Source organism: Halichondria panicea, chromosome 14 (assembly GCF_963675165.1).
Source record: "Halichondria panicea chromosome 14, odHalPani1.1, whole genome shotgun sequence".
In the NCBI taxonomy this organism is placed as follows: Eukaryota; Metazoa; Porifera; class Demospongiae; order Suberitida; family Halichondriidae; genus Halichondria; species Halichondria panicea.
The window spans coordinates 5,431,300-5,443,591 of NC_087390.1; the positions used below are offsets into that span (position 1 = coordinate 5,431,300).

General features: G+C 38.5%; 2 protein-coding genes across 4 annotated transcripts in view; both read left to right on the forward strand.

Moving 5' to 3' along the window:
* Nucleotides 1-939: 939 nt before the first annotated feature.
* LOC135347812 (protein NLRC3-like) overlaps nucleotides 940-12,292 on the forward strand; it is a 52,356-nt gene continuing 41,003 nt past the window's right edge. Inside the window, exons 1-3 of one of the 3 annotated variants that reach the window (XM_064545879.1) lie at nucleotides 1,121-1,342; nucleotides 1,703-2,023; nucleotides 3,782-6,476. In XM_064545879.1, the coding sequence (XP_064401949.1) occupies nucleotides 1,249-1,342; nucleotides 1,703-2,023; nucleotides 3,782-6,354 (2,988 nt within the window). In that variant the 5' untranslated portion in view covers nucleotides 1,121-1,248 and the 3' untranslated portion in view covers nucleotides 6,355-6,476. Of the gene's footprint in view, nucleotides 1,343-1,702; nucleotides 2,024-3,781; nucleotides 6,477-12,292 lie in introns of those variants that run through there. The other 2 variants (XM_064545876.1, XM_064545877.1) reach the window with 2 other exon arrangements.
* On the forward strand, nucleotides 7,333-11,192 carry LOC135347853 (NACHT, LRR and PYD domains-containing protein 6-like). The gene is made up of 2 exons (XM_064545956.1): nucleotides 7,333-7,777; nucleotides 8,894-11,192. Exons 1-2 carry the CDS (start codon nucleotides 7,660-7,662, stop codon nucleotides 10,840-10,842), a joined length of 2,067 nt encoding a protein of 688 aa, XP_064402026.1. The 5' UTR covers nucleotides 7,333-7,659; the 3' UTR covers nucleotides 10,843-11,192.

Consider the following 12,292-nt stretch of genomic DNA (forward strand, 5'->3'; position numbering starts at 1 on the left):
TGCTAAATTTAATTATTAACTGTATTGTACATAATTATTCTTCTCAATCTTGAATATAATGATGACAAAACAACGTAAACTATATAATGCATGCTATCCTATAACATCGTTACTAGTTTCAGTTTCAATATCGTCTACGTACGCGTCTTGCCGCTCTTGCACTCCGTTAGCTGTATAAATGACTCGGTAAGGAATATATGTAACTGCATAAGACCAGGTTTAACTGAGAGAGTAGCTGTCAGTAATACTTTTTAACTAATATAGCTGCGGCATGAATTTAGATGCTGGAGGGCGTTGTCCACATTCATTGCATCCGACTATTATTATTTTTTTCTCTAATAAAACACTATCTAATAACCACTTCGTTAAAAATTACCTTTCACACAACAAACAAATTGGTCTTGTGGGAGCTCTATAAGACCGATCAGTGCATTACAAGATGACAACAAGACTCTTGCAACATTTCGCCTCCGTGCAGAATGTGAGCCAATTGAATATGGATCGCTCTAGTCTTGGTGGATAACATACGAAAGAGTGGACACATAGAATTCACATAGAATTTGTCAATAAATTAAGTTCAGTATCAAACACCTCCATGCACCATCCATTTTCTCACTGACACCACTCTTCCTGCTCCTTGTCTGCTGCACTACCAGCATGTCAGCAAGGTCAGATAGTGTACAAATCTATAGTAACCTCTCAGTGACCTTTGTACTCTATCTATACTATCAAGTAGCTAAGGTGAACTACTTTAGTAGTGCTCAGGGCCACTGTATATGTACCATAAAGCACCGGAGTTTACATCATACACAATGCTATAAATAATTATTATGACCGTATGCATGCAGTAGTCATGATGACAAGTGTGAGATTGTGAACAGCACTGAATAAATGACAGTGACTAATTGGTGGGGAACATAATTATGATGTAATGTTGCGTCTCTTCATTGACTCAGACACATTAATTAAACCTATAGTTAGTTGCAAGAGTTGGAAAAGAACTACTAAGGTTGCACCTGTGACCATATAGATTGCTAATAGTTGCCTGCCATCCGTGAGCACAGCCACCTTTGAACCCTATAATGCGCATGCGCAATTAGCTACGCGTAGATAGCCAGTAATCTCTAACTTTTTTTTTTTTTTTTTTTTTTCTCAGTAATCTCTAACAGAGAACTTATTAATCACTTGTCTTCTCACAATCAAACTTCTTTGGTCTAGTAGTTTACCTTACCAATTGCAAAACTGGCAATGGCTACTCAGGACAAGTTAGAGAGTGCCTCGGAAGTATTCAGAGAAGAGCTGGTACACACTAAATGTGCAACCATCAACACAACACCTGTTGGTAAGTCAATAGCAACAATAAAGTGTGCATCAAAGTTGTATCTCTGTATTTTGTGGTGGTTTTACACAAAATTACCCAAATCTCTGTAGATCAATCAAGATATTTCTATATTTGGCAAAGAGGATAGTTAAAATATAAGTCAATTGATTCAATTATGTGTCCACAACTCATCACGAATGTAATAGGAAGTAATGACTAAAGAGCGCTTTGTGTGCACATCAATAAGTGTGTGTGAGTTCAATCCTTATGCTCGAATACTTGTAAAATACCCTAGAGGTCACACACCATAATAATAGTTCATTCATTCTTTCTGGCACGCACGAGTGTGTGGGAAGCATTATATTGTTTCTTGGTTTACAGGGACTGCAGCTCAATTGAACCAAGAGTGCTCGAATGAAGCTCTTCGCCTGTTGTCTACCAAAATTGTGGGATACAACAAATACAAGCACAAGCTGGGCCTGAGTAGTGCTGACATAGACGAAATTGATAATGATCCAAGAAGCTTTTACAGTACACATAGCAAATTTCACGCTGCTCTACTGAAGTGGAAGAGTAAAAGTATTGATTTAGACAATCCATCAAATTCAACGGCTACTTACGGTCGATTAGTAGAAATTGCTAAAGAGGACAAGGACGGAGAGGCAATTAGGGAAATTCACAAGGCTTGTGTCAAGCATACAAGTAAGTTACAATAGTTCATAGCAGACATCATTAACCGTCCCAATCTTAGTAATGTAGCATGTATACATGCATGTACTAACTACATGCCGCACTCATAACTCAATTCTTGTATGCACGTATTGTAATCAGATACAATTTATACATGTAACCTTATATAGCTTATACAATGTGCTTAGGGATTCTTTTACTAAAGGAACCAGAACTCTTATAGTGCTGTTGTTCACTGTAAGAATGTGTTGGGAGTTTCCTGACCTCTGTGTGTGTGCATGTGTGAATTCAATTATACATATTATGCATGGTCTGTGGCTGCTGAGTGAATATGGGTACAAAGTGTATTGAAATTGTACAGTGCCCTGCATGAGATACACACAATGAGGTTCTACCTGATGCAGCCAGACTTGAACTTTTGGCATCGATCGTTTTTATGGTCAATCATCTTGTAGGCAATTTAACTGAGGCTACGCTATATGTCAATTCAACTGAGATTACGTCAGTTCGAGGGTACGGCAGTTATATAGCTTTTGCAGTTCAAGACAATTCGTTTTTGTTGCTAAAGACAATCTCAAAATTCTAGCTCAAATTACAGGAAATTATTATTTTTCGCCATTGTTCAATTCTTGAATAGTATGTAAAAATGCACGCTCACAATAATTATGAAACGGCGACATCAAAGGTTAGCTTTACATTGATCAATCTTGACAATTATTGACCTTATATAGCTTATACAATGTACTTAGGGATTCTTTTACTAAAGGAACCAGAACTCTTATTCATAATGCTGTTGTTCACTGTAAGAATGTGTCGGGCGTTTCCTGACCTCTGTGTGTGCATATGTATAATTATGAATTCATTATGCATGGTCTGTGACTGCTGAGTGAATATGGAATGTGCATTCAAATTATACGGTGGCCCTGAGGTACACACAGTGACATATAGTATAGGTTCTAGGTAATTGTTCAACTGAGGCTATAAGCTATGTCAATTCAACTGAGTTCTAGGGTGGGTACGGCAGTTTGCTTTTGCAGTTCGACACAATTCTTCGTTTTTGTAAAGGCTAAATTACTAGAAACAACTTTTCACCATTGTGTTCGAATCTTGAATAATACACATCTTGAATAATACACATCAGCCTCAATTCTTGACAATCAGTTCATCGTCTGTTGGTAAGTGACTGGACATTTTAATAGTGAAAGATTTTGTGCACAAGAGATTAGTTGATTTTGAGGATGCATTAAAATCTTAGAGCTTATAATTAAAGTTGCGCGAGATCTTTTTATTTGTTAGTGAGGTGTTTAATCCTAACTTTTGTGTGGTATCGCCGCATGACATATGGGAAATGTGAATTCTGTTCATGTTCTGCGATTGCTGAGTAAATAGTTAGTTTGCATTTGATGTGTGCAACGAGGCTTTGGTCACAATAAAAGTGGAAATACCCTAATTGCTGTAGGTCAGCCACAAACCGTGACATTGTTATGATTCATTCCATACTTGGTAATAGTGTGAGGAGTTGGTTTCAAAAAGAATGTGTAAGTGCATTTGTGCATGGCAGTGGCTTAGCCAAGGGGTGACACCAGCTTCCCATATTGAGTGTTCATGAAAGCCTTGATAATATGCTATTGAGTTACATATGCATGTGTGAATACAACTGTGTGCTCATACTATAATAGCCTCACCTCATACCTTAGTCAATATAATAATTATAGTGTGCATAGCTAAAACAATGTTCATCACACTTTCATACTATCATTTTAACAACAGGTAACATTCCTACTGACTCTCAACACTCCTCAACTGTGCTGACGGCCTCACCAAAAACAGCTATTGGTAAATACGCTGACTACCTGAAAAAAGTCTACCTTCGATCGAAGCTCCCCGTCAAAGGAAAATGGCCTCCTGCTCCCTGTAAGAAGATCATCAAACTAGCTACTATTGAAATTGAAGAGGATCGCTCACATTTAGTATTGTGTAAGCTAAATAGGTCCGAGTCGATTGATGAGTACATGCAAAACAATAGCATGAATCACATTTCAATGGAGGAGCTTTTAACTGAAAAAGACGGCTCATTGTCAAAAACTGTAATTGTTCAAGGGGTCCCAGGAATAGGCAAGTCGACTTTTGCATGGAAATGTTGTAGAAAGTGGGCCAAAGGGAAAATCTATCAGCAGTATGATCTGGTTGTTTTGTTGCGCATGCGTGATACAAGAGTGAGAGAAGCAACCAAACTTAGCAATCTCTTCTTTTCAGAAAATGCCGACTTTTCAAATGAAGTAGCAATGCAAGCAGTTTCTAGTGATGGAAAACGCATTCTCCTTCTAATGGAAGGCATAGACGAGCTTCCAGCTTCTTGTTTAGCTGATGGCATGCCACTTTCTAACTTGCTTCAAGGGGAATCACTTCCCCTAGTTACCATCATAGTAACCAGTAGACCATGGGCTGTGCAGACACTCGAAGAAAAATGTGGGGATCAGATTTCTCGACAGGTGGAAATCTTGGGCTTCATGAGAGAAGACATCTTGAGATACGTTTCACACGCTTTCAGTGAGGAGAAAAAGACAGAGTTCTTAGAGTACCTCCGCTCCCACCCTCAGCTGGAGTCCATCATGCACATCCCACTCAATGCCGCCTTTGTTGTCCAGATCTACAAGCAATTTCATCGTTCTCAGCAAGCTATCCCTAGTACCTTGACCCAGCTCTATATAGCTCTTGTTGAGGGTCTCTTGCTCCGCTATATCAAGTTACTTCCTGAATTTAGTAATCTCAAGGTTATCAGTGTTTCAAGCTTGCCGGAACCAGTACTAGCCCATTTCCATCAACTTTGCCTATTAGCTTTCATGAGCTTCACCAAGCTTACTGTTCAAGTCACGTTCACCGATTCAGAAGCTGCTTTGTACGAGTGTTTTGATTTCCTTGGTCTCATGCAGTCCTCAACTGAACTCACCATAAACACTAGTACCACTGTATCCCACAGCTTCCTCCATTTCACAATACAGGAGTTCCTAGCAGCTTACCATCTTTCAAAACAGCCGTCCCAAGTGCAGGAGCTGTTTTTGGAAGTTCACAGCAAAGATCCTCAATTTTCAATGCTCATTACATTTCTGGTTGGATTGAACAGCAGCGTTCTGCATTGTATTAAACTGCCAGAGTCAGAAATTCAAGATCTGTCCACATTTCACTTGCACTTGCTGTATGAAACACAATCCCCCAAGGATGTATGCAAGTTCTTAGGAAATAAGACCGTGAAGTATTCTCCTGCCCTAACAAGTACATCACTTGACCTACATGCATTATGGTATTGTCTTTGCTCCAGCAATTGTCGTTGGTATTTAAGAATCAGTTTGCGAAATTTCTCATCATTCTTTTGCAACCCCAATGAGTCTTACAAGGGACACATAAGAAGACTGGTAATTTATGATGCCTCCGTGAATAACCTTCAATTATTCTTTTCTCTTCCCAAACACCTCTTTTCAGACTTGTATAGAATTGCAATTATAGAATGTGAACCTTTTGGTTCTGTAATTGAAGACATCTTAAGTAATGGCCGATTAACAAACTTGAAACAATTTTCTTTTCAAAGTAAGAGTTTACAAGTATCTTGTAATATAAGCTTGATAATGGAAAGTCTGTTTGCTTCTCACCCTAAACTTGTTCACATAGGAATAGGAAGTACTGTCATCTCATCCACTGATATGTTAGCATTATGCAAATACATGAGTTCACGCTCTCAGTCTGGCTCACCTGAGCTTACACTGGATCTTATACAAAACAGTATTGACAGCGAGTCCCTTCGTTTGTTTATTAGTACAGTGGCCTTTTCGAATATTCTTACTCATTTGGATATTTCTCTCAACCATCTTTCAATTGAAGAATTAGAATTGCTTTCTGTTGCTCTTTCTGCAAATTCATCTTTGAAAACGTTAGGTATGGATAATTGTTTAATCGATGGTGAAGGAGCTGAATTACTATCTACTGGACTGGAGGAGAATCGAACTCTCCTCGGATTGGATCTTCGCCGAAATCCCATCAATATGAATGGAGCTGCTGCTCTGGCTTCAATGCTTACTGTGAACACTTCATTACAAATACTTTATCTTTCACACAACAAACAAATTGGTCATGTTGGAGCTCTAAGACTGATCAGTGCACTACAAGATGACAACAAGACTCTTGCAACACTTCGCCTCCCTGCAGAATGTGAGCCATTTGAATATGGATCGATCTTGATGGATAATATACGAAAGAGTGGTCGCATAGAATTCGTTGATAAAACAAGTTCAGTTCGAAATACAATAGCACATAAGTTTACATCATCAGACATATGGCCTTATAATTAGTATATATAAGTAGTTTCATGCTGTATATAATTATAATGAACGCACAAACTAACACAGCATTCATATTATAATTTGTAACTTGTGATCTTTTAATCAATCCTGCCTATGTAACAAGTTAATAATCATGCAATCAATAAATGTGCCTGCGTTATATCTGTCACAGTGTGATCACATGTATAATTAAAGCATATATACTGTTGTTATCCAATAACATTTTCATTTTCCCTATTGGACCTATGCTTTGTTGTAGTTGTATCTCACACCCTGTATAGCTTTGGGTGGCCAATGGCTTTCTAGGACAAAATAGCGAAAGTGCTTAGGCTCTACTGCTGTGAAGTTTAGAGAACAATCAAACGGTTATATGATGACAAGTGTACGCAATTAGTTTCCACTACATCGGAATTTATAACAGTAAACCTCCAAAAACGAGGGCGAAGTCCCGAGCCCAAGAATAGTAATACATGCATGGACATTAGATTTATAGTAAATGGATTTAGTGGAGATAGTGTCATATATACTACGTAATATGTGTGTGTTGCATTGCGGTCACCATATAAGAGTAAGTCCATCCTGCATATTGCAAATGTCTGCAGAGGGAGGATCAAGTAATCCAGAGTAATGTCAAGAATACACTCACAGAACAGTTAAAAAAACATTGCCTGCAATCCATATAGCTATTACTCTATAGCTAACGGCATGCATTCAATCAAATGCTGGAGTGTGTTGCACAGGACTCAGATTCATTGCCTCAGACTCATGTTTCAACTTTCTTAGTAGATCTATAGCCTATTAATATTATAGTTTTAGAACTGATGTAACCAACACTTTCCATGATAACAAGCTAGTTCTTCAGTTCACATTAATTAAGGTAGATCTAGATTTATACTATAGATATACTTCTAAGCAGATATGACTTGATATAATTATATAAGGTCAGAGTGTGGGTGTGTTTTCGAAATGAGCTTGAGAAGCTTTCCCATGATAGCTAGTTGAGGTCTGTGATTAGACTTTTTGTTCAGTTGTTAGTCTCAAGGCTTGTGTGTCATTTGTGCTAATCAAACTCTCTTGTCTAATTATCACAGATATCTAGTATAGCTATATCAAATGGCTACTCAGGAGTTTAAAACCTCAGCAGCCAGGGCTTTCCGTGAGCACTATGACAAACTGCATGGTGAAATCCATCCAAGAAGCAGATCTGCCTGTGTTGGGAGCTCAGTTCTTTAGTCAACAGTTAATCTCCATGGAAACAATGGAAATGGTTGGAAATGTGTCCACCTCAAGAGCTCTCGGAGTGTCCAAGTTTTGATGCTAGCTGTGATGACTCACCTGAACGTGCATCCGGACAAGTTTGAGAGTGCCTTGGACGTCTTCAGAGAAGAGCTGGTGTATGCTGAAGTTGTTAGCATGATTTCGTTGTCTTTTGGTAAGTGACTGACATTCAAACGAAAAATGTTTTGCACGATTCGATGACTGTGCATTGTTTTTGTAGATGTACAATAGACTCTCGCTATTCTGGCTCTCTGGAGTACGGCTACCTCGATATACCAGCCATTTGGTTTGGCACGGATTGCTAGCTACATTGTACGGCCACTCGCTATTCCGTATACTAGCCAGTGCAGGCAATTATCATTTTTTTTATCTATGCTCTAAGCTATAATTATAGCTCAGGCTCTAATTAAAAAGCAACACCACATCATGCTAGGCATGCAATGCATGCATGAGAGCTACATAATTTTATATGTTTATTACGGCCGGATATGACGTTTTGGGTGTGGTTTGGCAGATCAACACTTAAACAGAAAACAGAAAACAGAATGATTCATTATCCTTCATTATCCTCGAGACAAGAACCGCAAAATTAGATTAAATTCGTCGCTTTTAAGCCGCGGCTATTTCCTGAAATACAGCCACCTCGCTATTCCGGCACTGTCCCAAGGGTGACCAGATTAACGGGAGTCTACCGTATTACATCTTAGATTACAATTGTGCAGGGATTATTTTCTTTTTTGCTTGAACTTCATATATAGAGTATATAGTCATACTGTTGTTGCCGCTTTCCAGTTCAGACACAAAATGGTGGGGCATTTCTTGACCTTTGTGTGCATGGTCAATTAATTCAGATAGCCATTTATTTATTCATGCATGCGTGTTATGTGATTGCTGAGTGAAATAATGCATTTGGTTATGAGCATTGTAGAGAGTTGCAACTGAATTTCAAACACTTTATCAACAAAATAAACAGTTATAATCAAGAAAGGTTAAAATATCCCAATTGCTGTCTGACAAACCATGACATTGATGTAATTATGATTCACTGTTTATTTGGCAAAACTGTTTGAGAAGTCAGTTTCAATAAGAATGTGTGAGTGTATGTGTGGTGTTTCCTATCATTGTGTGTGTATACAAGCCTCGATATACTATTCAGATAGTGTCATATGTGTACTCATACTATAGCCTCACCTCATACTTTAGTCAATATAATAGTGTGCATAAAATAATGTTCATCACACACTTTCATACAGTATGATTCTAATAACAGGTAACATTCCTACTGACTCTCAACACTCCTCAACTGTGCTGACGGCTTCACCAAAAACAGCTATTGGAAAATACTCGAACTACCTGAAAAATGTATACCTTCGATCGAAGCTTCCTGTCAAAGGAAAATGGCCTCCTGCTCTCTGTAAGAAGATCATTAAGCTAGCTACTATTGAAATTGAAGATGATCGCTCACATTTAGCATTGTGTAAGCTAAATAGATCTGAGTCGATTGATGAGTACATGCAAAACAATAGAATGGATCCCATTTCAATGGAAGAACTTTTAACTGAAAAAAACGGCTCACTGCCGAAAACCGTAATCGTTCAAGGAGTCCCAGGAATAGGAAAGTCGACTTTTGCATGGAAGTTTTGTAGAAAGTGGGCCAAAGGGAAGATCTATCAGCAGTATGATCTGGTTGTTTTGTTGCGCATGCGTGATACAAGAGTGAGAGAAGCAACCAAACTGAGCAATCTCTTTTTTTCAGAAAATGCCGACTTTTCAAATGAAGTAGCAAAGCAAGCGGTTTGTGATGGTGGAAAAGGCATTATCCTTCTATTAGAAGGAATAGATGAGCTTCCAGCTCCTTGTTTAGCTGATGGTATGCCTCTTTCTAACTTGCTTCAAGGTGAATCCCTTCCCCTAGTTACCATCATAGTAACCAGTAGACCATGGGCTGTGCAGACACTAGAAGAAAAATGTGGGGATCAGATATCTCGACAGGTGGAAATCTTGGGCTTCACAAGAGAAGACATCTTGAGGTACATTTTGCATGCTTTCACTGAGGAGGAAAAGACAGAGTTCTTAGACTACCTCCGTTCCCACCCTCAGCTGGAGTCCATCATGCACATCCCACTGAATGCCGGCTTTGTTGTTCAAATCTACAAGCAATTTCATCGTTCTCAGCAAGCTATCCCTAGCACCTTGACCCAGCTCTACACAGCTCTTGTTGAGGGTCTCTTACTCCGCTATATCAAGTCAGTTTCTGAGTTTGATACTCTAAAGATTATCAGTGTTTCAAGCTTGCCAGAACCAGTACAAACACATTTCCATCAGCTTTGCCTACTAGCTTTCATGAGTTTCACCAAGCTGACTGTTCAAGTCACGTTCACCGATTCAGAAGCAGCTTTGTACGAGTGTTTTGATTTTCTGGATCTCATGCAGTCCTCAACTGAACTTACCATAAACACGAGTACCACTGTATCCCACAGCTTCCTCCATTTCACAATCCAGGAGTTCCTAGCAGCTTACCATCTCTCTAAACAGCCGTCCCAAGTTCAAGAGTTGTTTTTGGAAGTTCACAGCAAAGATCCACAATTTTCCATGCTCATTAAATTTCTGGTTAGATTGAGCAGCAGGGTTTTGCATTGTCTTACATTGCCACAGTTAAAAATTCAATACATATCAACGTTTCATTTGCACTTGTTGTATGAAGCACAATCCCCCAAGGATGTATGCAAGTTCTTAGGAAATAAGACTATAGAATATTCTCCTTCGGGGACAAGTACATCACTTGACCTACACGCATTAACGTATTGTCTTCGCTTCAGTGATTGTTATTGGTGTCTGAATATTAATCTTCAAAACTTCACGTCACTCTTTTGCAATTCCGATGAGTTTTACAAAGGGCAAATACAGACCCTAGAAATTTACAATGTGTCTGTGATTAACCTTCAATTGTTATTTTCTCTTCCCAAGCGTCTATTTTCAAACTTGTATAGACTGATAATCAGTTTGGCAAATGAGCCTGTTTGTTCCGTTGTTCGAGATATCTTAATTGACGGCCAGCTAAATGAATTGAAACAATTTTCTTTCGTCAGTAAGTTTTTACCTTGTGATTTAGGCTTAATAATTGAAAGTATGTTTGCTTCTCACCCTAATCTTGTTCACATAGGAATAGGAAGGACTTTATATCATTCTGTGACATGGTTGGATTATGCAAATACATGAATTCTCGCTCTGGGTCACCTGAGCTTACACTGGATCTTAGCCACAACAGTATTGACAGCGAGTCTCTTCGTTTGCTTATTAGTACTGTTGCATTTTCGAAGGTTCTTACCCATTTGGAGATTTCTTTTACTAAACTCTCAATGGAAGCAATAGAAATGGTTTCTGTCACTCTTTCTGCTAATTCATACTTGAAAACGTTAGGTATGATCAATTGCTCAATCGGTGGTGAAGGAGCTGAATTACTATCCACTGGACTGGAGGAGAATCGAACTCTCCTCGGATTGGATCTTCGCAATAATTCCATCAATGTGAATGGAGCTGCTGCCCTGGCTTCAATGCTTACTGTGAACACTTCATTAAAAATGCTTTACCTGTCACACAACGAACAAATCAGTCATGTTGGAGCTCTAAGACTGATCAGTGCACTACAAGATGATAACAAGACTCTTGCAACACTTAGCCTCCCTACAGAATGTGAGCCAATTGAATATGGATCGATCTTGATGGATGATATACGAATGAGTGGTCGCATAGAATTCATCAGTATAACTAGCACAAAATGGAACACAATAGCTCATAAGTTGTCATCATTTAAAATATGACCTTATGAATAGATCGGGTTTTCAGTGAACTACGCATGCAGTTACCAACACCCTATACCATATAATTGTCAATTTGTGTAGTTAAATCTTTACCACTTAATAATTATCTTGAACTTGTGTGCAATATCTATAATTATGGCCATGCATGGTTGCCCATTCCAATATCATAATTATTATATAGTGATGTCACAATGTAGACACAATAATTATAATAATGTCGCTGCCGTCAGTATCCCACAACACTATGGAAACAACTCTGTTATGTGGGCATATTGGATGAATACTCGTCAGTGTTTTTGCCGTATTAGTGCGGTAGTTGTTATGCAATACATACATGCATAAATTATGTTTTCTTCAGTCCTCACGCAGCAATCAGATATAAATCCACCCCACACTCATGCTTTTATTCAGTGCATGCTATTTTTCTATCCTAATTTTTGTTGTATCTATAATTTTATAGCCAGATGATCATGCACATAATTATAATTACACGACAATAATAGTGTGTTCTTAAATCACTGTGTTTATTCAGTACATGCTTTCACTTATCAAATTATTTGTTTCTCTAATCTCACAACTCTTTTTTGCAAGTTAATAGAAGTTGCTGTGCTTATTTTTAGTCATTAATTTGTTCTTGAATTTTGCTTCAATTGTTTTTGAGACTGATATTCTTACGAATCGAGCAGTGGAAGCTATTCACAATATCCCATACGGAGGACAAGGAGGATATACAGCAACTGGTGGAGCTGCTAAGTGTGTCTGTGATCAACTGCTAGATTCAAGTTGCAGTGTTGAGTTTGCTGACAACACTTGTGTAGACGTTGTTTTATCACTGATGGCCACTCAAA

What these genes read in the sequence shown, in the direction of transcription:
- LOC135347853 (XM_064545956.1), top strand. Translation starts at nt 7,660, where the DNA reads ATGCTAGCTGTGATGACTCACCTGAACGTGCATCCGGACAAGTTTGAG. An exon ending in CATGATTTCGTTGTCTTTTG is followed by an intron (nt 7,778 to 8,893) that starts GTAAGTGACTGA and finishes TTCTAATAACAG; the next exon opens with GTAACATTCCTACTGACTCT.